This window comes from Lissotriton helveticus, chromosome 11, assembly GCF_964261635.1.
Source record: "Lissotriton helveticus chromosome 11, aLisHel1.1, whole genome shotgun sequence".
Classification (NCBI taxonomy): Eukaryota; Metazoa; Chordata; class Amphibia; order Caudata; family Salamandridae; genus Lissotriton; species Lissotriton helveticus.
This window is the reverse complement of record NC_136072.1, coordinates 773,695,261-773,716,161: the sequence shown is the minus strand read 5'-3', so window position 1 is coordinate 773,716,161 and position 20,901 is coordinate 773,695,261. Positions and strand designations below refer to the sequence as shown.

The 20,901-nt window shown below is 43.7% G+C and overlaps 1 protein-coding gene across 14 annotated transcripts in view; it reads left to right on the top strand.

The window, feature by feature from the left end:
• The window catches only part of AAK1 (AP2 associated kinase 1), a 376,820-nt gene that overhangs the window by 228,340 nt on the left and 127,579 nt on the right, over window positions 1-20,901 (top strand). For 6 of the 14 annotated variants that reach the window (XM_078666673.1, XM_078666675.1, XM_078666672.1 and 3 more), the window contains exons 17-18: window positions 13,308-13,406; window positions 14,278-14,379. The exons of 6 other annotated variants lie outside the window; for them this stretch is intronic. In XM_078666673.1, coding sequence (XP_078522799.1) covers window positions 13,308-13,406; window positions 14,278-14,379 — 201 coding nt within the window. The remainder of the gene's footprint in view (window positions 1-13,307; window positions 13,407-14,277; window positions 14,380-20,901) is intronic. 2 more of the 14 variants (XM_078666674.1, XM_078666679.1) reach the window with 1 other exon arrangement.

The following is a 20,901-nucleotide window of genomic DNA, read 5'->3' as shown; positions in this document are numbered from 1 at the left end:
TATATCATTAGCTGGCTTATGTAAAAATCATGCATATTATTTGGTTTTGTATCAAAAGATGTGTTATGAAACCATATTGGGACACACTCTACTTGCACTCAGAATGTAGTATGTTGTCTATGATTAGCACTTTGGGGTATTTAAATGTAATTGCAACATGGCGCCCTTTAGATTGACAAAGGCAGGTTCCCTGCCGAAAGGCGTCTTTTTTGTGCAGAGTCATTGGAGGCCATCGTGCGTGCCCTCTTCTTGCTTGCATGGAGTTGGATGGTGGAATATATATATATTCCACTTCCATGAAAGAGATAAGGGGACACGGCGGGGCTTAAAAACACCATTTATTTTAAATTTGTCATTACGCGTTTCGGCGGTTGCCTCTTCAGATAGCTCGGGTGCATGAGGTCCGTTTAGTTTCTCCTATGGAGGTTGGCCCATCCCCCTAAAGTAGTGTCGGCCACACCTGAACCGCATCACACCCAGAAACACTCACTCTGTTCTGTGTTCAAGGACTGCAATATCCAGCATGCAGTTTGTTAGTGTGCGCAAGTGAGTGTCTCTATCAGCCCTAATTTTTGATTACTTCTAGTAAGAGGCTGATTTGAAATGCGATTTAGGCTGAACCCCTGCACTGTGCTGAACCATAAGTAGTGCCCAAGTCCTCACTTCCAGTCGCTTGGTCCCCATTCGCAGCACGTCTGGAGACGCCGGTTCTGGTGACCACGTCTGTCCATATGTGATGGATTGGCGGTTGACAACAGATTCACCTCTTCTTGAGGATTAACAGCGGTCCAGGTAAATGCCGCTGTACCTTGGAGCACTTCAGGAAGGGTCACCTTTGTGCAGCAATGGCTCCACGCTAAATATGCAAAATGTATCCACTTCTGTGAAAGAGATAATGGGACACCGCGGGGCATAAAAACACCATTTATTTAAAATTTGGCATTGCGCATTTCGGCAGTTACCTCTTCAGATGCCTCGGGTGCAGGAGATCCGTTCGGTTTCTCCTATTGGAGGTTGGCCCATCCCCCTAAAGTAGTGTTGGCCACACCTGAACCGCATCACACCCAGAAACGCTGTTCTGTGTTCAAGGACTGCAATATCCAGTATGCAGTTTGTTTGTGTGCGCAAGTAAGTGTCTGTCAGCCCTAATATATATATATTCACGGATAAAAGGAAAGGTTGCAGAGAAGTTAGTTGGGCTCCTATTTGACTCATACAAAACCAGTGAAATTCAGCTGTTATAGTTACCTGAGCCAACTATAACGTACGCCCCCGCGGTGCACTGCCTATGACCACACATTATATCACTCATGACATAGTCAGTAACATCACTGATATCTCAAATGACATCACTGATGATGTCATCAAGTGAGTGTAAGTGTTTTTAAGAGTTTATGGGTGTTAGACATATATAGTAACCTACTACAAACATTACATTCATATACTAGGTGCACTACTACTGAGTGATACCACTTTTAACATATATTATTTGAGTAGCTGTGTGACTAAGTATCCTTGTGAGTATGGATGTGTGATCTGCTTTCTGAGTGTATAAGTGGGTGTTAGAAGCTGTGTGGGTGAGTGAGATGGTGTGTGAGTGGCTCTATGGATGGGTAGCTGGGTGTGTAGTAACTGTATGGGCAAGTGAGTGGATGTATAAATGGATGTATGAGTGAGTGACTTAGTAAGTGACTATGGGTGAGTGAGTGGCTGTGTAGGTGTGTGTTTGATTAAGGGAGTTTAATTTTTGAATGGCTGTATTAGAGAGTGAGTGTCTGTGTGAATGGCTGTATGGGTGAGTAAGCAGATGTGCCAGTGCTTGTATGGATGTGTGAATGGGCATGAAAGTGGCTGTGTGGGTGGGTGTGAGTGCTCATATGGGTGAGAGGCTCTATGGGTAAGTGACTGGTTTTATGTGTAGATTTATGGGTGAGTGGTTGAGTGGTTGTATGAGTGAGTGGGTGTGTGAGTGGCTGTATGGAAGATGCGTGAATACTGGTATAGGTCTGTGAATGGGTATGAGTGGTTTTGTGTGTGGGTGTGTGTGAGTGGGCATGCAATAGGTTGTATGTGGTGTGAGTGGGTGTGTGGGTGAATAAGTAACTGTGTGAGTATCTGTATGGGTGAGTGACCGGTTATATGAATAGCTGTGTGAATGAATGGTTGTGTGAGTGAATGTACGAGTGAGTGGGTGTGTGAGTGGCTCTATGGAGAAGTGAGTGGGTGTGTGAGTGCTGGTATGGGTCGGTGAATGGTTATGTGAGTGTACATACAAGAGGTTGTGTAACCTTTGGTTTTTGGTTTTTGTTAAATGAATTGCTATGCTTTTTTTTCTTGCTTTTTTTTTACTATTAGTCTCGTTTGCAGATTGGTGGAGAAAGGGGGCGGGCCTCTGACCAGCTCTCAGGAATCCTGCTGTCAGACTTACTGGAGGTAACAGGAGGACTTCATCCCTCAACCAGCAGTGCACCAGGAGGTGCATTTGCAGAGTGGTGGAGAAAGGGGGCGTGGCCTCCGAAGACCTTTCAGCAGTCCCGCTGTGTGGGACTTACTGGAGTTAACAGGAGGGCATGTTGACCCCCAAGGGGACTTCATCCCACAACCAGCAGTGCGCCAGGAGGTGCATTTGCAGAGTCGTGGTGAAAGGGGGAAGGGGGGGATCGGTGTTTTCCCAGTCTTTTTCTAATTTTTTGTATTAATTAGGGGAGGGAGCTGCATGCACCCACTTCCCTGGGCCAGTTTGATCCCCGGGAACCCCATCCACCCGGGGCCCAGACTTTTTTTTTTTTCTTTTAACAAAAAAATGTAAATCTTAAAGAGAACAGGGCTCTGCAGTCCCCTTCCCTATCCGATTTCTGCCTTGGGGACCCCATCCCCCGGAGGCCAGCCTCTATAGTGGGTCCCCTGGTCCTACCCAGGGCAGGGGAGGGCTTCTATGGACTCCATCAAAGTCGCTACGGAGTAGCTCGAGACCCTCTACCGATATGCAGGGGTACTACTGTGAAAACGTTCCGGATCCAGTCTGGTGCCTGCTGAGAATTCTAAGATGAGGAATCTGCAGCTAGATCCTATCTCTACCAGATAATGCATTACAGAAGCTAAGTAACTTGTTCATTTGTGTAGTTTGATTGGTAAAGTTTTCCTTACCATAATAAAGGTATAACCTTGAATTTTAATGTTTTTTTAAAGTAGAAAGGGGTTTCAGATCCGAGTCTAGTGTCATTGTTTGAAGTACCGAACAGTGTGGTGTGATCGAATGTTGTGTAGTGTCGTGGAGTGGATAGTGGATTAAAGTGGCAGAGTGGAGTAGCGAAGAGCGGAGTGGGGTAGAGGGGAGTTGTATAGTGGATTGGTTTTGACTGTACACTGGAGTTGCGTACACTGAAGTGTCGTGGAGTGGCATACGCTGAAGTGACGTACACTGGAGTGGCCTGGAGTTGAGCGCACTGGCCTGGAGTTGAGCGCACTGGCCTGGAGTTGAGCGCACTGGCCTGGAGTTGAGCGCACTGGCCTGGCCTTGAGCGCACTGGCCTGGCCTTGAGCGCACTGGCCTGGCCTTGAGCGCACTGGCCTGGCCTGGAGTGCAGTGCAGTGGCATGGAGCAGAGTGGAATAATGTAGAGTCGATTTGCGTAGAGTGGACTGGCGTGGTGTATTGTGGAGTGGCATACAGTGTAGTTGTGAGCAGTGGAATAGTGTACAGTGTAGTTGTGAACAGTGGAATAGCTTACAGTGAAGTGGTGTAATGTGGAATGGCGTAGAGAGGAATATCATACTATGGGTGGAGTGGCATAGAGTGGAATAGCATACAGAAAACTCGAATGGCAGACTATTTCTATTTAAAATTATTTATACAGCGCACGTACACCAGCGGTTTCATGGCGCTAAACTGACAGAGAGCTAAACATGAGGGGAAAGCTCAGATTATTAGTTAAAAAGATTTAGCAAAGAGATGTGCCTTAAGCTGTTTCCGAAACAGTAGGTACGAAGTAGAAGCTCTAAGCTGCAAAGGCAGTGAGTTCCAAAAAATCGGGGCAAGGGTCGCAAATTTAGAGCCTCCCCATTTCTTTCTCCGGAACCGTGGGACCGTAAGAAGGGATTGGGTAGAAGACCGCAGTTCCCTGGCGGGGACATAGGGAACAATCTCAGATGAGATAAAAGCCGGAGCCGTGCCCAGTCGTGCTTGGAAGGTGATAGAGGCAAGCTTGAACTGGACACGGGCACAGACAGGAAGCCAGTGTAGGGACTTTAGGAGGGGAGTGACATGGTGGGATTTAGGGAGTTTGAACACCAGGCGCGCCGCCTGGTTTTGGATCTGCTGCAACCGCCGAAGACTATATGCAGGAATACCTGCATATAGGGCGTTGCCGTAATCCAGGCGGGACACAACCATGGCAAGAGTAATCAGTTTAAGTGCATCAAATGAGAAAAAGCGGGACACCTTGCGTATGGTACGCAGTGCCAGAAAGGAAGAGGAGACCACGGAGCTGACCTGGGAGTGGAGGGTGAGTTGGGGATTAAGCTTGATGCCGAGAGTTTTAACTGAGGTTGAGGGGGCAGGTGGGGGGCCAAGGGAAGGGGGCCAGAAGATAGGGGACCAGGGGCTGGATGAACCACCCGTCAACACCAGCTCTGTTTTGTCTGGGTTGAGTTTAAGATGATTGTGGTTCATCCAGTCACGGATGTGAATCATGATGGTTTGAAAGTTAAGAGCAGAGTCGGGGGAGGAAGAAAGGTTAAAGACAAGCTGGAGGTCGTCCGCGTAATTAAACACGGCGACCTCCATTTGTTGCAGTGAAAAAATAAGAGGGGAGATGTATAGGTTAAATAAAAGGGGGGAAAGGGAGGAGCCTTGGGGGACCCCGCACTGAACATTACAGAAGTCCGCAGTGAAGTCACCCAGGCGGACAGCCTGGGTGCGGTCCCTCAGGAAGGAGGATAACCAGACCAGCGCCGTACCCCCGATCCCCGCCACCTTGACACGGGAAAGCAAGATGGAATGATCCACCGTGTCAAAAGCGGCTGAGAGATCGAGGAGGACCAGGGCCTGAGGTTGATTGGTATCCATACCCTCCCTGAGGTTGTCAAGGACCGAAAGCACTACGGACTCCGTAGAGTGTGCGGGGCGAAACCCGGCCTGGCGGAGGGCGAGGACCCCATTCTTCTCCACGAAAGAACTCAAGGCAGAAAGTAACATGGCGCTCGAGAACTTTCGCCAGAAACGGCAGGAGGGAAATGGGGCGAAAGTTGGCTGGAACTGAGGGATCAGCGCCCGGTTTTTTCAATATGGGGACAATGACGGCGGATTTAAGTGAGTTAGGTACCACGCCCTGAGAAAGAGAACTGTTAAGAGCGTGGAGAGGAGGGTCAGGACAGCTGAGGAAGATGTGGCGGAGAATATGGGCCGGGCAGGGATCTAGTGGAGAACCAGATTTGACGAGTGGGATTATAGCAGTCAAAGATTCTTGAGTTAGAAGTGGGAGGGCAGTGAGGTGTTCCTTAGGGGGAGGGCACTGAGGGTCCACAAAAGAGGGGGGAAGGAGGGGGGATGTTGGTTTTTATAATGGCAATTTTTTGAATAAAGAAATGATTGAGAGAGTGACAAAGATCCTGGGAGGGAGTGGGTTTGAGGGAGGTTCTGTCCGAAAACGCCAGATTATGGATAATCGAAAAGATTTCCTTCGATATGTTTTCGGCTGCGAGTATTTTGGAGGAAAAATAGATGGTTTTTGCCTCCAAGATGTTTTTTTTGTAGAGAGTCAAGATGTTAATAAACTCTAGTCGCAAAAAGGGGCAATAGTTTTTCCTCCAAGCTCGCTCCGCCCGGCGAACCGCTAGTTTAGTGGCTTTTAGATCTTGATTGAACCACTGATTGGCATCCTTCTCTCGTTTGGTTGAGACTCGCTTCAAGGGGGCAACCGAGTCACAGCCTGCAGAGAGCCATAGATCAATGGCCTTGACCTGGGAATGAATAGGCAGATTTTTCAGGGAGGGAAGGGAAGTGGTGAGTAGGGAAGCTAGACTGTCCGGATCCACTCGGCCCCATGCACGCACCCAGATGTTTTTCGGGAGTGAGGGCTTGACCTGAGGGTGGATAAGGAGCGAAAAAGAGATCAGATGATGGTCAGACCAAGTGCAGGGCGAGACAGAGGGGGACTCTACTGGGCAATTTAGGGACCAAATCTGGTCAAGAGTATGACCCTTGATGTGAGTGGGAGAGTGAATATGAGAAATGAAATTAAGAGAGTGGAGAGTGTCTGAGAATTCTTTAGAAGATGAACATTCCGCTGGATCAGAGGGCCAAAAATTAAAATCACCCAAAAGCAAAATGGAAGAATTATTGACTGTAGTAGTAGCCAAAACTTCCAGAAAGTCCGGGAGAAATGATAACGCGGATTGAGGGGGACGATAGATAAGTATACAAGTAAGAGGGGGCATGATGGAGGTAGTGCGGATGGCTAGATACTCCGTAGTGGCAATATCTGGTAAGGATAAGGTTGTAAAGGGAAGGTCGGTTCGAGCAATGACCGCCACCCCGCCCCCGGCTCTGCCATTTAAGCGATCAGCGCGGATAGCGTAATATGGCGTTGGAAGAGTAGCCAAGAGGACAGGGAGGGAGTCATCGCAGAACCAAGTTTCCGTTAGGAAAAGCAAGTCAGGGACATGAAGATCCAGTAGAACCGAAAGCTCATGGGCGTGAGCTACTGCAGACCTAGTGTTTAGATAAAGAGCCGTAAGGGCTCTGGGGGTAGCAGGAGTAGCGCTACCTCTGGGAGGAGGAGAGGGGGCAGGTTGGGGGAGAGGAATGGCAGGAGGGGCGGGTGGAGATAGGCCAAGAGACATGATGCGTGAGCGAGTGGGGGCAGGTAGTGACCAAGGGCCCTGGAGACGACGTAGTTGGGAAGAGGAATAGCTGGTAGGGCGAGCAGAGAGGCATGCCCCTAGCCCCGGCCGGCCGCGGACGAGCGCAGACGAGCTTGCCTTAAGCGCGCCTTCGGCGCGCAATCGTCGCGCCCGCTGCGCTCGTCCGCTGCGCTTTCTGCCAAGGCACATGATTTATGATGGATGGAGGGGGCGTTGGAGGGGGCGTGGCCAACAGAGGTGGGCGTGTCTCGTGGCGCACCTCGCCCTCGAGAATGGCGACCAGGAAGTAGGGAATCGTTGCAGCGTAGGACCGCTGTTTACACAGTGCCAGGAAGTGCAAGAAGCTAGGTAAATTTAAAAACAGAGTATCACAACAAATTGTTAAAAAAAGCTTTTGCGCTCCCGGCTTCCGCCTCAGGAGTCGCTCGTCAATATCAGTGTCGCGCCTTAGATCTGCGCGCACTATTTATAGCAATGGTGAGGGGGCGCGGCCAACAGAGGTGGGCGTGTCTCGTGGCGCACCTCGCCCTCGAGAATGGCGACCAGGAAGTAGGGAATCGTTGCAGCGTAGGACCGCTGTTTACACAGTGCCAGGAAGTGCAAGAAGCTAGGTAAATTTAAAAACAGAGTATCACAACAAATTGTTAAAAAAAGCTTTTGCGCTCCCGGCTTCCGCCTCCGGAGTCGCTCGTCAATATCAGTGTCGCGCCTTAGATCTGCGCGCACTATTTATAGCAATGGTGAGGGGGCGCGGCCAACAGAGGTGGGCGTGTCTCGTGGCGCACCTCGCCCTCGAGAATGGCGACCAGGAAGTAGGGAATCGTTGCAGACTCGAGTGGGATACAGTGGAGTAGGTGAATAGAGTGGTGTGGCATAGGGTGGAGGGGCGTGGAGTGGCGTAGAATAGCACAAAGCGGAGTGGCATAGAGTGGAGTGCAGTACTTTAAACAGCTGTGGCATGAAAATGGGTGAATGGATGTAGATGTAATGTGGCAGGAATATAAATGTTGGGGTGTAAATGCTGGTGTTTTCGTAGTGGGTGTGAATAATTTAAGTTCTAAGTGTCTAAATACTTAGTTATATATTGTGCCACTGTAACTTCCTGGTATACTGTGGTATATGCCAATGATTGGCTAAAGGTTGTCTTTACAAAACGTGAAAGGCAGCCATGTATTTTTCAGCAATACTTTGGCTGCATCCTGGGTAAGGGCCTTATATATAGGTAAGTAGTAGGTTTTATTGTTGTTCCCTACCCATTACCACATTATTAATCTGGAAATAAGTTGCTTAATTAATTTATTTTTTTAAGACTTTACGGGATCTGCACTAGTACCTACAAATTACTGCGTAAGTTACAGAAAAATATTTAGAAAAATACACTGCAGTACACTATATTAGTAAAGTATAGCATAGTACAGTGTATTTATAATTTTTTAACCACTTTTACATTTTTGTAAACCTTTTAAGTCACAAAGCAATTTGTAGGTATTACCGTGGTACTCTGTAGAGATTTTGTAAAGAATTAAATATGTAAAAAAATTGAAAATGCAACGTAGTACACGATTTGTAAAAAATAGTGTAGTAGAGTGTATTTTTTTATATTTTATCATTTATTTTTTTACATCTTTTTAAGCTTCTAGGAAGTCTTGAGGTACTTTGTACAATTTAAAAAAAAATATGTGAAACTTAAAAGTAATTTTGCCTATTTATTACAACTTGAATAAAGTAGTAATAGGTAGAAAAAAATATAAAGCCTAATACTTACCTTTATCGGGGGGTGATATTAGCAAGCACAATTCCTGGTAATTCCGATACCTACGAAATCCTAACTAGAACTGCATAGGGGCTACCACCACGGGAAGGGGGATGGGGTGGGGTGTACACCTTCAATGTACTCATTGGAGTCATTCCTTCAAATTAACTGAGCCGATTCATTTGCCGTCATAGGTATTTTATATGCAACAAAGTTAGGTAGTAGTGTTCCCCTAGGGGAGACGTCCGCACAGTTCTTTAGAGCACAGTATTATTATATATACACATAATACACAATAGGTCTAAGGACAGCAAAGCAAAATTGAAAACGCAATGGGTGCTAAAGAAACTCCAGGCACCTACTACCTCAAGGTGCTATAGGCACACACAAAAAGTGTACGCCACATAAATTGTTGAGAATAGAGATTCTGATTACAGCACTCCTAACAGTCACAGATATTTCAGTCTGGGCTTGAGTACGAAGCCCTTAGCAAGACAACTATAACTATCATAGAGAGTAGAGAACAGAACAGAACAGATATTCCAATAGGTGATCCAAATAGGTGATCCAGATACTCCAAGGTAAGTTTAAATAAAGTCCACTTTGAATTTCTTCAATATTTTCTTTATTGATATTTAGACTTCATAAAATAGATTCTCCCAGCATGAACATCGCCAACACGTGTTTCGTCCCCCACAGAGACTTCATCAAGGCATAAATATAGTAGAAAAATATCTTGTTTGTTTGCCAAATTAGTGGAAGCAAGCTGCAGTCTATATGAGGCGGGCACCATTAGAATTGAGTAATGGCCATCGACCTGCATACAAGGCATCAAAATAATTTCAGAACGTAACATGGACCGCAGCATCCATCAAAGTACGAGGAAGTGGCTTAATGAGTAAAAAAACGGGCTCCTGAGTATGGATCCTATGTAGCTTAAAAGTCCGGATTTATACACAAAACGACCAACCGCTGCCTATAACAGGTTCATTTTCGCAACCATGATAAGTTGCTATCCGCAAAGTAATAATCACGCTTCCTCGATGATCAGTAGCTACTGAAATTATTTTGATGACTTGTATGCAGGTCGATGGCCATTACTCAATTCTAATGGTGCCCCGCCTCATATAGACTGCAGCTTGCTTCCACTAATTTGGCAAACAAACAAGATATTTTTCTACTATATTTATGCCTTGATGAAGTCTCTGTGGAGGACGAAACACGTGTTGGCGATGTTCATGCTGGGAGAATCTATTTTATGAAGTCTAAATATCAATAAAGTGTATCTATAAAGCGTAAATATCAATAGTGTGTCCTCATGTAACGTAACTGGTGCTATGTAAAGCGCTCTGATAACTGATTCGGTTCGGTTCTAGTTCGCGCTATATAAAACTCTGCAAAAAAAATAAAGAAAATATTGAAGAAATTCAAAGTGGACTTTATTTAAACTTACCTTGGAGTATCTGGATCACCTATTTGGATCACCTATTGGAATATCTGTTCTGTTCTGTTCTCTACTCTCTATGATAGTTATAGTTGTCTTGCTAAGGGCTTAGTACTCAAGCCCAGACTGAAATATCTGTGACTGTTAGGAGTGCTGTAATCAGAATCTCAATTCTCAACAATAGGTATTTTATATATAAGACCATTCTAAGACTGTGATTCTCTTTTGGACAGCAACAGGTTACTTTGTTAGGCTTTGCATAGAGATTACACTCAACACACAGCCGTGATACACTCAGATCAACTCTCACACTGTGTGCACCTTTATGGGCTGATTCAAGATGCAGAAGGGCATGTTTCAAATTTGTTAGGCATGGTCACTAAGGCATGAACTCTACATTGTTCTTCTTTATCTCTGTAAATATGTTGATCACATTTAGTTAGCTTGTGCAGTCAAATCACTATTTGTTTAATATTTATGTTCCACCCACCCCGAACACAATTTATTGCTCATAAATATAATTAAACAAATAGAAACTATACAGGAACTGGCAGTAATGCGGAAGTGCTTTTGATGGGAGATTTTAATGCGAAAATCTCCAATGACCTCTTGAAAGTATACCGGAACTCAGAGTTTGAAGAATCTTGTTCCATACCAACTTCAGTTCTGCCAGTTTCTATCCAGGCCGGCAAGCGAGGGTTGATGCTGCTGGAACTAACTAATGGAATTAATGGTATAATCTTGTATGGGAGAAAGGAAAGAAATGTGCCGTCGTCTCATACAAGGAAAGGCCTTACTGGTTTTCCCATATTGGACTATGTTATCAGCACCTATAACTTATGCAATAAGTTTTGGCATTTTTCCACACAATTTGTACAAAGCAATGATCACGCAATTCTTCTTCTTGAGCTAGAACTCTGTTTACAAGTTATAGCCTCATGGTCTCTGTCAAACGGAAAAGGAGACATATTAATACAACAAAAACAATGTTGCAATATCTGAAATATTGAGAATCAGAACTTGATCTATAAAGAAAACAGAACAATAGAGTCCCAACTGCTTAAACAAGTTAATAAAGGAGGCAACCCAGTGTTCCATTTCTAAAGTAGTTCTTCATACTTTGCAGAGGAAGGCAGTCCTCTCCACAAATAGTCCTTTAAGGAAGAAAGATACCTCAGTGAACCCATTCTCAAGTAAGCTGAACAAGCTAATTAGACTCCTGTACATTGAATTCTCACAGATCAGGATGTCAGAAATCTGTGTCCTGAAGAAAAAACTGAAGGATAACAGAGCTATAATGGCAGAAATTGAGTGGACCTACAAGAGACAATTTTGCAAAAAAACTGGAAGGCCTTCTGGGGTATAATTGCAAAAGCGAGTGGAAGCAAACTACCACCAATTGTGTCACCAGTCCCACAAACTGAATGGGTAGTTTATTTATCTGAATTGTATGGAGCTGACTAGGTGATCGCCGGTAATATAAAATCCTATATTTCCAGCACCCATCACGAGTTTGACCAGCAGATAACGTCTCCTACAGAAAAGCAAATAGACTGTTATATACAGAAGGCGAAAACTACTGCAGCAATGGGCCCAGATAGTATTCCAATAAAGGTCTAAAAATGTAAATCTTAGTGAAGGGAAGTTACTGCACAAGATCACTTCCATAGGACAAGCTATACCCCTTCAAGTACTACGACTAGAATTGGTAATAGTCAGTGCATATTCCATAGCCTTGGCAACGCATACTAGATAGTCTTATAATTTGCTTCAGGCACCTACCTGAAGGCTCATCGAGAGCGCTTTCAAGCCAGGAAACTTTTAAAGCTGGTTTAGGTAAAAACACTTTTAAAGAAAATCTTGAGACTGCTTTGGAGGACTTTTAATGCTCCATTAAACTCCCACAGTCTTGGTCACCGGTACTTTTAATGTTTTGCCTGAAAAAATCTACTCCGAGATTGAGTATTGACTCTGATAAGGCACATTGCTCACAGCTATTTCATTAAGGCCGCATATAGCTAGTATCAAATATAAAGCGAGTCAAAAATATTTGAGATTGACATTAGAACATAGTCAGATTTTGATGCTGCGATGAAGGACCATTAAAAGCCTTAACCAAAAACTGGGGAGGCACATTTGATAAATCAGACTCTTGTGATCTGTTTATAGGAGGTGTTTAAGATATGGCACATGTTTTATACATCTGTCCAAATAAACTCCTGGTTGAAGCTCGTAGCCATTTTATAAAACCTATATGTATTACATTTAATATTTCTAGAACTAATGATCTGATTGAGCTAATAAGAATCCCACCAGATGAATTTGTATGGTAAAACTTGATTACATTTTTAAAAAAAAAAACATTTTACCACTGTTATAAAGATGTCAAATGTATTCATAATTTTATCATCTGTATACACTGTCATTTTATATTGTGGATCTCTGAGGAGGTCTAAAACAATAAAATATTTGATTTTGATTGGGTCACATTTGGTTCCCTGTGAATTTTTACTCCCAAATAGAAATGTGACAAAACATTATTGTTTTCCTACACAATTATTCTGTAGTAAACGATAACTTGGAATGTTCTGCCCCCTGACGAAGGACCCTTGAGTTTTGAAATATATTGAGGATACATACATGTCTACAAATTTGCAGTTGGATAATACACGTGGAAACCATCGTTTTGGGGATAAACTACAATGTTTTTTTTCATGATTTTGATAGAATCCAACATAAAATGAAGGGAAATTTTAGTTTTCAGTTGTGGTGAGAATGAGACTACATAGATTATCAATGCAGTGTATTGAGGTTAACGATAATGGTAGATAATGGCATTGACGGCTGTGTTTCAGGAGACATGTCTTTATTTTGAAAAGTGGAGCTATAATTTTATTGAGTATTTCAAGCCAGGTGACACACTCACATAACACACCATACTGGGTTAATTGAATGCGATTGATGCACACACTTATGAGAGCACATTTAGGTGTATAGCCTGAAGGATACCCATTATTTTGCACTTAGTGGACAGTGGGCCATGTCACCAAAGTTTATAGGGGCATGCATGGAGGATTGGTGGGGTTCTTTTCTTAACTGAGACTTTATGTAATTAGTGGAAGCAAAATAGGCTCTTTGAAAACATTTGGTGTATCTGCTCTTGCCTTCGCCTTGGTTTTCTCTCTTCATCTTCTTGCTTCTCTTTCTCTTCTGCCCTGCCTGTTTTTCCTTTCCCTCTACTGTGCAGCTGAGAAGGCGAAAGATGCCTCAAGCCCGGATGGCAGCCCCCCACTTGTGAACATGTCAGATGCTTCCTTCCTTGCTCTTCCGCTATCTGATACGCCAGGTAACAAAACACAAAAATATCTGATCATGGCTACTTTCTGGACATGTACAAGATAGCTAAATGTCTCTCGGCTTCAGAGCAGATATACGGGTGGGAGAAGAGCAGTTATGCATCTTACAGTAGGCTTCAGTGCTTGGTGAAGGCCTGGACTTTAATTAAAACTGTGATATTGCCATATGTCAAGCCAATACTTTTGATTTGCAGACAAGGCTGAGATTCACTTGATGTAAAACTGTATCGGCCCAATTCCTCGAGACATTGAGTTTAGTTGAAGGCTGAGGTCAGCATTTCATCCTCCACAGACCACAGAGTGGTTTGGAAGTCATTCCGGCCTCAGAAAAACTCTAGGAGAAAGCCCTCATTCTAGCTGATGGAGCAGCTTCAGAGGGCTAAAGCACCCTCTCTGGAGTCTGATAAACCTGCAGGTCACCTGTTGTGATCCAGGAAAGGACTGTTTAAAGAATCAGTGAACTGTTAAATTTGAAATGCACTTTTAGTCAATCAAATAAGATGATCAAACTTGTGCACCACTTAATAGAATTCGGATAGGTGGGGTATAAAATGTTTTAATATAAAAAATGAGGGGTACACTATTAAAACATTACTAGTAAAGAGACACCATTTGCATCACTACCATTAGAAAATGATTTAAAATATTACTGGGACTTAAAAGTACCGTGTTGCCTGAAGGGATACCCACACATGTGCTAAACAGCTTTGCCCGTCATAACCCATCATATCTGACCATGCCAGGGGAGAATACTTATTGCTCTTTTCTCCATTATGTACTCTCTTTTTCTTGCTCTGTTTTTGGCCTGTCCCTTCCTTTTTATCCGTTGTTTCTTTTCTCGCTTCCTGCTGCGCAACAAAGAAAAACTGATTGAGGGTTTGAAATCGCCTGAGCCTACGCTTCTGCGCCCCGATCGCTTGCCCCTGGCTGATCCCTTTGGCAGCACGGCTGATGCCGATGATGGTAACCTCAGCATGCTTATGGCACATTGGGGGTGTTGTGCTTGATTTTTGTTGCTAGAGCAGAAAACGCTTGGGGCATCGTGTAAACTCAAGAAAAACATTTGAATTAACATTTTGTGAAGAAAAGTGATTATCTAAAATTTTTCTTTTGCGTAATAATGAAGAAAATGTATTAAACATTTGGAACGCTTATTTTTACCATTATAAAATGTACAGGATTTTTGCAGTTCAAGCTAGGTACGGAGTTAGGTGAGATTTGTCTAATGCTTAAAATGCTGCTGTTCAGGGTTCTGTTTGGGGTTAGGGTTTTGTTTGAGAACATGGATAGAGTTTGGGTTATTGTTGCTGTAAGAGTTGGTGTTGTCCAACATTTTCCTGATTGTGTTGTTCATTATACTTTTTCATAGTTGCGATGTAATATAAAATGTATGTATCACCATGAGGGTTTTCTAATCATCACTTCTTTGTAGAGTGGTTTCCTTTTTTTTAATTTTTATGTTTCATAGACCCAAATTTGAGGATGCTGGGTGTTAGGGACTAAATCAGGAATAGCGAGTAAAAATCTAGGTTTTTATTCGAGAGGTAGTGGAACGAATTCATTATTTTGCTTACCTCTGAAGAATGTTCTGCTACGCTCGATAAGTAACATTAAGTTCAGTTTTGTTGGTTACATGTATGAATAGAATACGATCATTGTCCTCCAATCTCAAGAAATCTCAAATCTATCACAAACTAAGAATATCTGCAACAATTTATATTTTGGAAAAAAATTAACCACTTCCGTGCGGCCGCGATTCCCCCCGTGTGCGGCAGCCGCACGAACAGGGCGGGACCGTGACGAACCCCAGCCGTCATCAGCACACGAGCACTGTGGAGCGTGACGGCTGGGGTTCGTCACCAGCATGGAAGGGGTTAAATACGTTTCTAAATAACCATATTAAAACATAATACTGTATATTAACATTAAATATTCATACAAAAAAGTACAATTGCAGTTTTTATGTATGTAGTTTCAATTAATATGTAAATGTACGATTTTATGTTTTAATATTCATTTCTAGAAGTAAAAGAAAATGTAATTTGGGAAATATCCATAGGTAATACAAGCCATTGAGTTCCATATATAATTCTTGAGATTTATGGCTATTATTTTATTATATTTGATGTACAGACCCCTGGTTCTTAAGACCTGGGTGTTCCCCATATATCCATACATGTAGTTTTTACTTTTCCGATCCCAGCCTGAACTCAAAAGGTATGTGATTGCACTATTGTTTTTTTATTTTTTATTATGCATCTTGCATCATTGCAGTATTCCGAATCTGTGTGAGAAAACTGCTCCAAAATTCTACACAGGCTGAGGCTATCCATCCAGTTCCTTTATATATCCGTGACTGCTGTGACTTTTATGCGCATCTACAATTCTAATCTACTGCCAGGCATCAAGTTCCTACTTAAGTTTCTGCTCAATTTCTCAGTAATGATTCATCGATAATGATTATTTTTTATGCACAATTGTCTTACAAAATCACTGAAGCATCTCATCATAAAAATTCTTGCAATCACTTTTAAACATATGTAAATATTATGCAAGTATGTGTATTTATAAAATATTTGTGTGTGTGTAATTATATGTGTGATCAAATGAGTGGGAGCACACAAACTGAGCAACTCTACTTTTATTGTGATTGTCCAACAGTCCTTCAGATTTTTGCAATCACCACTTTCTGTAAAATTCTTCTTGCATTGGAAAAAACGTCTTTATTTTATAAATGAACTAACGGCTTACTTTGGGGCTCACGTGGGCCTCTGTTGTGTTAAGAGGCACATAAACTGTATCCTTTGTCCATCAAAAAAAGCAATTAAAAAAAATTATTTAGGAGAACCTACTTTTCTGCCTATCCTCAACCCAATCTGGTCTTACCTATCACCTTGCTTGGTCTTCCACTCCACAAACTATGAATGGTTATCCTTGTATCACAGGATTCAGTGTGCTGGTGACAATTCGACGACTAACTTGTCAAATATTGATCTCTGTGTGCATGTGCTGTATAGAACATTTCAGACAAAGAAAAAAGAACATTTCTTAACCATATTGTTTTAGCTCAAACATCAAACGTCGAATGCTACAGTTAAAATTCCTGCAAAAGTAACTTCTATCAGTTCACTCCTCAGAAGTCACACATGACTTCACTGCTAACTTCATTCATGACCTCATTGTCCCATTTACAACACAATTCCACCAAGCATTGATTACACCTGCAGGGAAGTGTGTTCTTAGTTTTTGGACCTGAACTCTCATTTATGAATCCCCTATTGGTATCTACATATAAGGAGCAGTGAGTGCTTTTACGGGAAGGGTGGGGAGGTGTGGTTGGAAACATATATTATTGGAGCTGCTGAGGGGTTTTCATTGTGAACTCGAGGACCTTTAAACTGAATACCACTAAAGGAAAGTCAGTGATTTGTCTACTGAGATAACACAGCCCTTCTGCTTTCCCATACCTCACCTAATGTATTTCAGTATCGGTGTAAACATGTACTATGGCACTTCATATGGCATATTGCCCAAACATGGTCTACATCTATAGTCTGTGTTTGTCTGACGGGTGTGCTAAAGATCCTAGCTGCAAATCCCTGCAACTTTGGACTTTGATGTCTGGTTTTACAGTATTGGCCAAATAAAAAGTCCTGAGACTGTCCTGCATATTTGCTGGGTTTGGGTGGTAAATCTTTATCCGTCTGCGAGTCCAAATCAATTTCCAACTCCCTAGAACTTGCTAGAAGTTGTAAATCTTGGTGGACCAAAACACCATTTTAAATACCCAAAGTTGGAAACAGCACTATGGTTGAAACTTATTTCTCTTCTGTCCCTTAAAGTGTGGTGCAAAGCAATGTTGCCATCCTGTTCAGGTCGTACTAACCCTCTAATGGAACTACACTGACTAATTTTCTATTTGGTGTTAGTCATAATTCTTGAAATTATTATATTAGTGTTCATGCTAAGCCATAACTGCTTCCACAATTAATATTTAATTAATCTAGCAACGCGGTCCTTGCTTCATGAGCTATATTATTCATACTCTACAAAAGAAACATACAATCCTTAATCATCTAGACAACGGTGAAACCTGAGCCCTCATCCTCCTGGACCGGTCAGCCACTTTCGACACAGTCTGCCACCACACACTAAGAACAGGCCTCCAAGAAGTCGGTATCCAGAAGAAGACCCTGGACTGGACCACGTCCTTCCTCTCTGGCAGAACCCAGAGAGTCTGCCTCCTGCCCTTCCGATCCGAAGCCACCGACATCATCTTCGGCGTAACCCAGGGCTCTTCCCTCAGCCCTACCCTGTTCAATATCTACATAGCCCCCATCGCACAAGTGGCCCGCCAGCACGACCTGAACATCATCTCCTACGCCGACGACACCCAGCTCATCCTCTCCCTCACCAAGGACCCGCACACAGCCAAAACCAACCTCCATGAGGGAATGAAGGCCGTCGCCGAGTGGATGAGGAGCAGCCGTCTGAAACTGAACTCTGACAAGACTGAGATCCTCATCCTATGTCTGTCGTCCCCCTCCGCGTGGGACGACTCATGGTGGCCGACCGCACTGGGAGCAGCTCCAACACCCACGGACCACGCACGCAGCCTAGGATTCATCCTCGACTCCGCCCTCTCCATGTCGAAACAGTTCAACGCCATCTCCTCCTCCTGCTACAACACCCTCTGCATGCTTCGCATGATCTACAAGTGGATTCCGACCGAAACAAGAAGAGCAGTGACACAAGCCCTCGTCAGCAGCAGACTGAACTACGGCAATGCACTCTACTCAGGAATCCCGGCCAAACACCTGCGTCGACTACAACGCATCCAGAACGCCTCGGCCCGTCTGATCCTCAACGTCCCCCGCTGCAGCCACATCACCTCTGACCTAAGAGACCTGCACTGGCTCCCCGTCATCAAGAGGATCACCTTCAAACTCCTCACCCACACACGCAAAGCACTCCACAACACCGGACCAGCCTACCTGAACGACAGACTCGACTTCTACACCCCCGCCCGCCAGCTCCGCTCCACCAGGCTCGCCCTTGCCGCCATCCCGCGCATCCAACGAACAACCTCAGGCGGCAGATCCTTCTCCTTACTCGCCGCCAAAACCTGGAACACCCTCCCCACCCACCTACGACAGACCCAAGACCTGCTCACCTTCAGAAGGCTCCTCAAGACCTGGCTCTTCGAGCAGTAGCAGCATACCCCCCCCCCCCAACCCCACCCCCCTGCGCCTTGAGACCCTCACGGGTAAGTAGCACGCTTTACAAATTCTCTGATTGATGATTAAGGCTCCCTGTTTTCCGTTTCTATTGATTTTTACTGCTAAATACAGACAGAAAACATTTATTTTCTTGTCTATATTTATTTTTAAATGAGGATAAAAACGGAAATTGGGTTACTTTTTGAGTAATTCTAAATACTGTCTGACACGTCCGCCAGGCCAATAGCTGTGTGTATTGATAGGTAAGGGGGCTAAAAAAGAAAGAAATTTTGGTAAAGAGGCTTTAACAGCAGTAGATATGCACAAGGTTGTCACTGAAATTCACATATTTTCTTACAAGTGCATTAATGTATCTTCTGCAGGTGTTTACAGCACTGAAACCAAGTAGGCATTCAAGCATGAGTGCATATTTACCGGTTAAATAAATGTGGAAATATACTAATTTCAGCTTCATTTTTCCACAAAAACCAAAATTAATATGGATAAACACAGATAAAATTAGCAAAAAATAAATATGCTTAAATACAGACTGAAATGTCAAAAAAATGAATACCATAAAACCGGGAGCCCCAATCATGATCATGAAATGAATACTCAAATCATTTCATAAAACTTTATTGTTGTACAGAAATGAACACTACATTTAGTGCTCCCTGGATTGAAGGCCTTCATTGATTTCAGACAAAGGATTGTGTATTCATGATTGGGATCAGGATCACTGTCAGGTGGGCACCCTTAGATGCATAAAGCATTTAAGAAAACAAGTATTACAATTGGAGAGTGGTCCACTGTTAACCCCTTCGATGCTCATGACAAGCTCAGCTCGTCATGCAGTACACTGCTCGTGTGCTCATGACGAGCTGAGCTCGTCATGAAACAATGGGAATCTAGGTCCTGCAGCACAGCAGAATAATCTCCCTAGCAGCCAAGGTGTTAATCAATTACTTGTTTCACTTAGGCCATAACATGTAACCTTTCACCAACTGTAGTCCAAAGCAACATTCGTAAATTGGCGATTCTTTGGGATTGTAATATGTGGATCTCTGACTCAAGAGCTGCGAGTCCAGCCTCCCAAGCATCTCTGTACTGGAGCATACATCATAGTGCCATCCATCTTAATTTATATTGTAAAGACCAATTGATAGAAGTTCGACCTCCTTCAGAGAATCATGTGCCTGCCCGCTAAATGTGATCAATCTTTGGTTACATTTTTGGTGTCCTATAAAGCGTTGGCTGGAAATAGAAATTTGGATTATGAGATGGATGGTTTAGATTTGAGAAAAGAGACAACTTCCCCCTCTGTTCGACACCCTGTGTCTAGACATTATTTCAGTGCCAGCAGGGTGGAGAGGGGCATGATTGGGGAGGGAGCATTCCAGTGACATTCTTGGATCGGTGCGCGCGGGAGAAGAGCCAGCCCTCGATGGTATCAGTGTCCCAGTGCTTGCCAGAAAACACAGGTCCCAGGATGTCAATTAGGAGTAGTAGGGAGTATCAGGTGCTACCTTTGGCCTACCCTTTACTTCACTTGGACCCTTCATACCAGCCTGTGAAAATACGACCTTACTATGCTCCTTTGCACCGATACACATACACACATTCCTGTTGGTGTATAGACCTACAAACCAACCACTCTTTACTGGAAACTGAGCAATCACATTAGAACTCACTATGGGCGTCTGTCTCCTGACTGTTCTAAGCAACTTCAACATCTCTATAGACCTCCCTATTTTATTTGCTCGCTGCAAGTACACTGACAACATTAAAGCCCTTGTACTTCAGAACTGGTCACCAATCCCACTCACACTGCAAGACATCCGCTGGGGTTAGTCTTGACTCTTCACTATTGACAACAGCAAAGCAGAGCCATGGAAAGAACTGACATGGATAGACAAACACACCATTTCCTTCCACATAGCCACACATGTCACCATACTCACCAGATCTGGCTTGGCTGAAAGATCACCTGTTCTCCCTGAGGCAACCTTTGCTTGTAATTCTCAGACACTGTGGATGTTCCCTGGATTATTTTCACTGATGAAGACTTTGGGCCTTATTTAGAGTTTGAGAATGGAACACTCTGTCATAAAAATAGCAGAGATCCAGTCTGCTGCATTACACGTGCTTTATGGTGTATTGCACTCTATTACCGGGGAAGGGATGTTAGTCACTATTTGATGGAGTATCCCAACCGCCAAAATCTAAATGAGATCGTTCATCTCAATTGTCTAAACCATTAATCTGC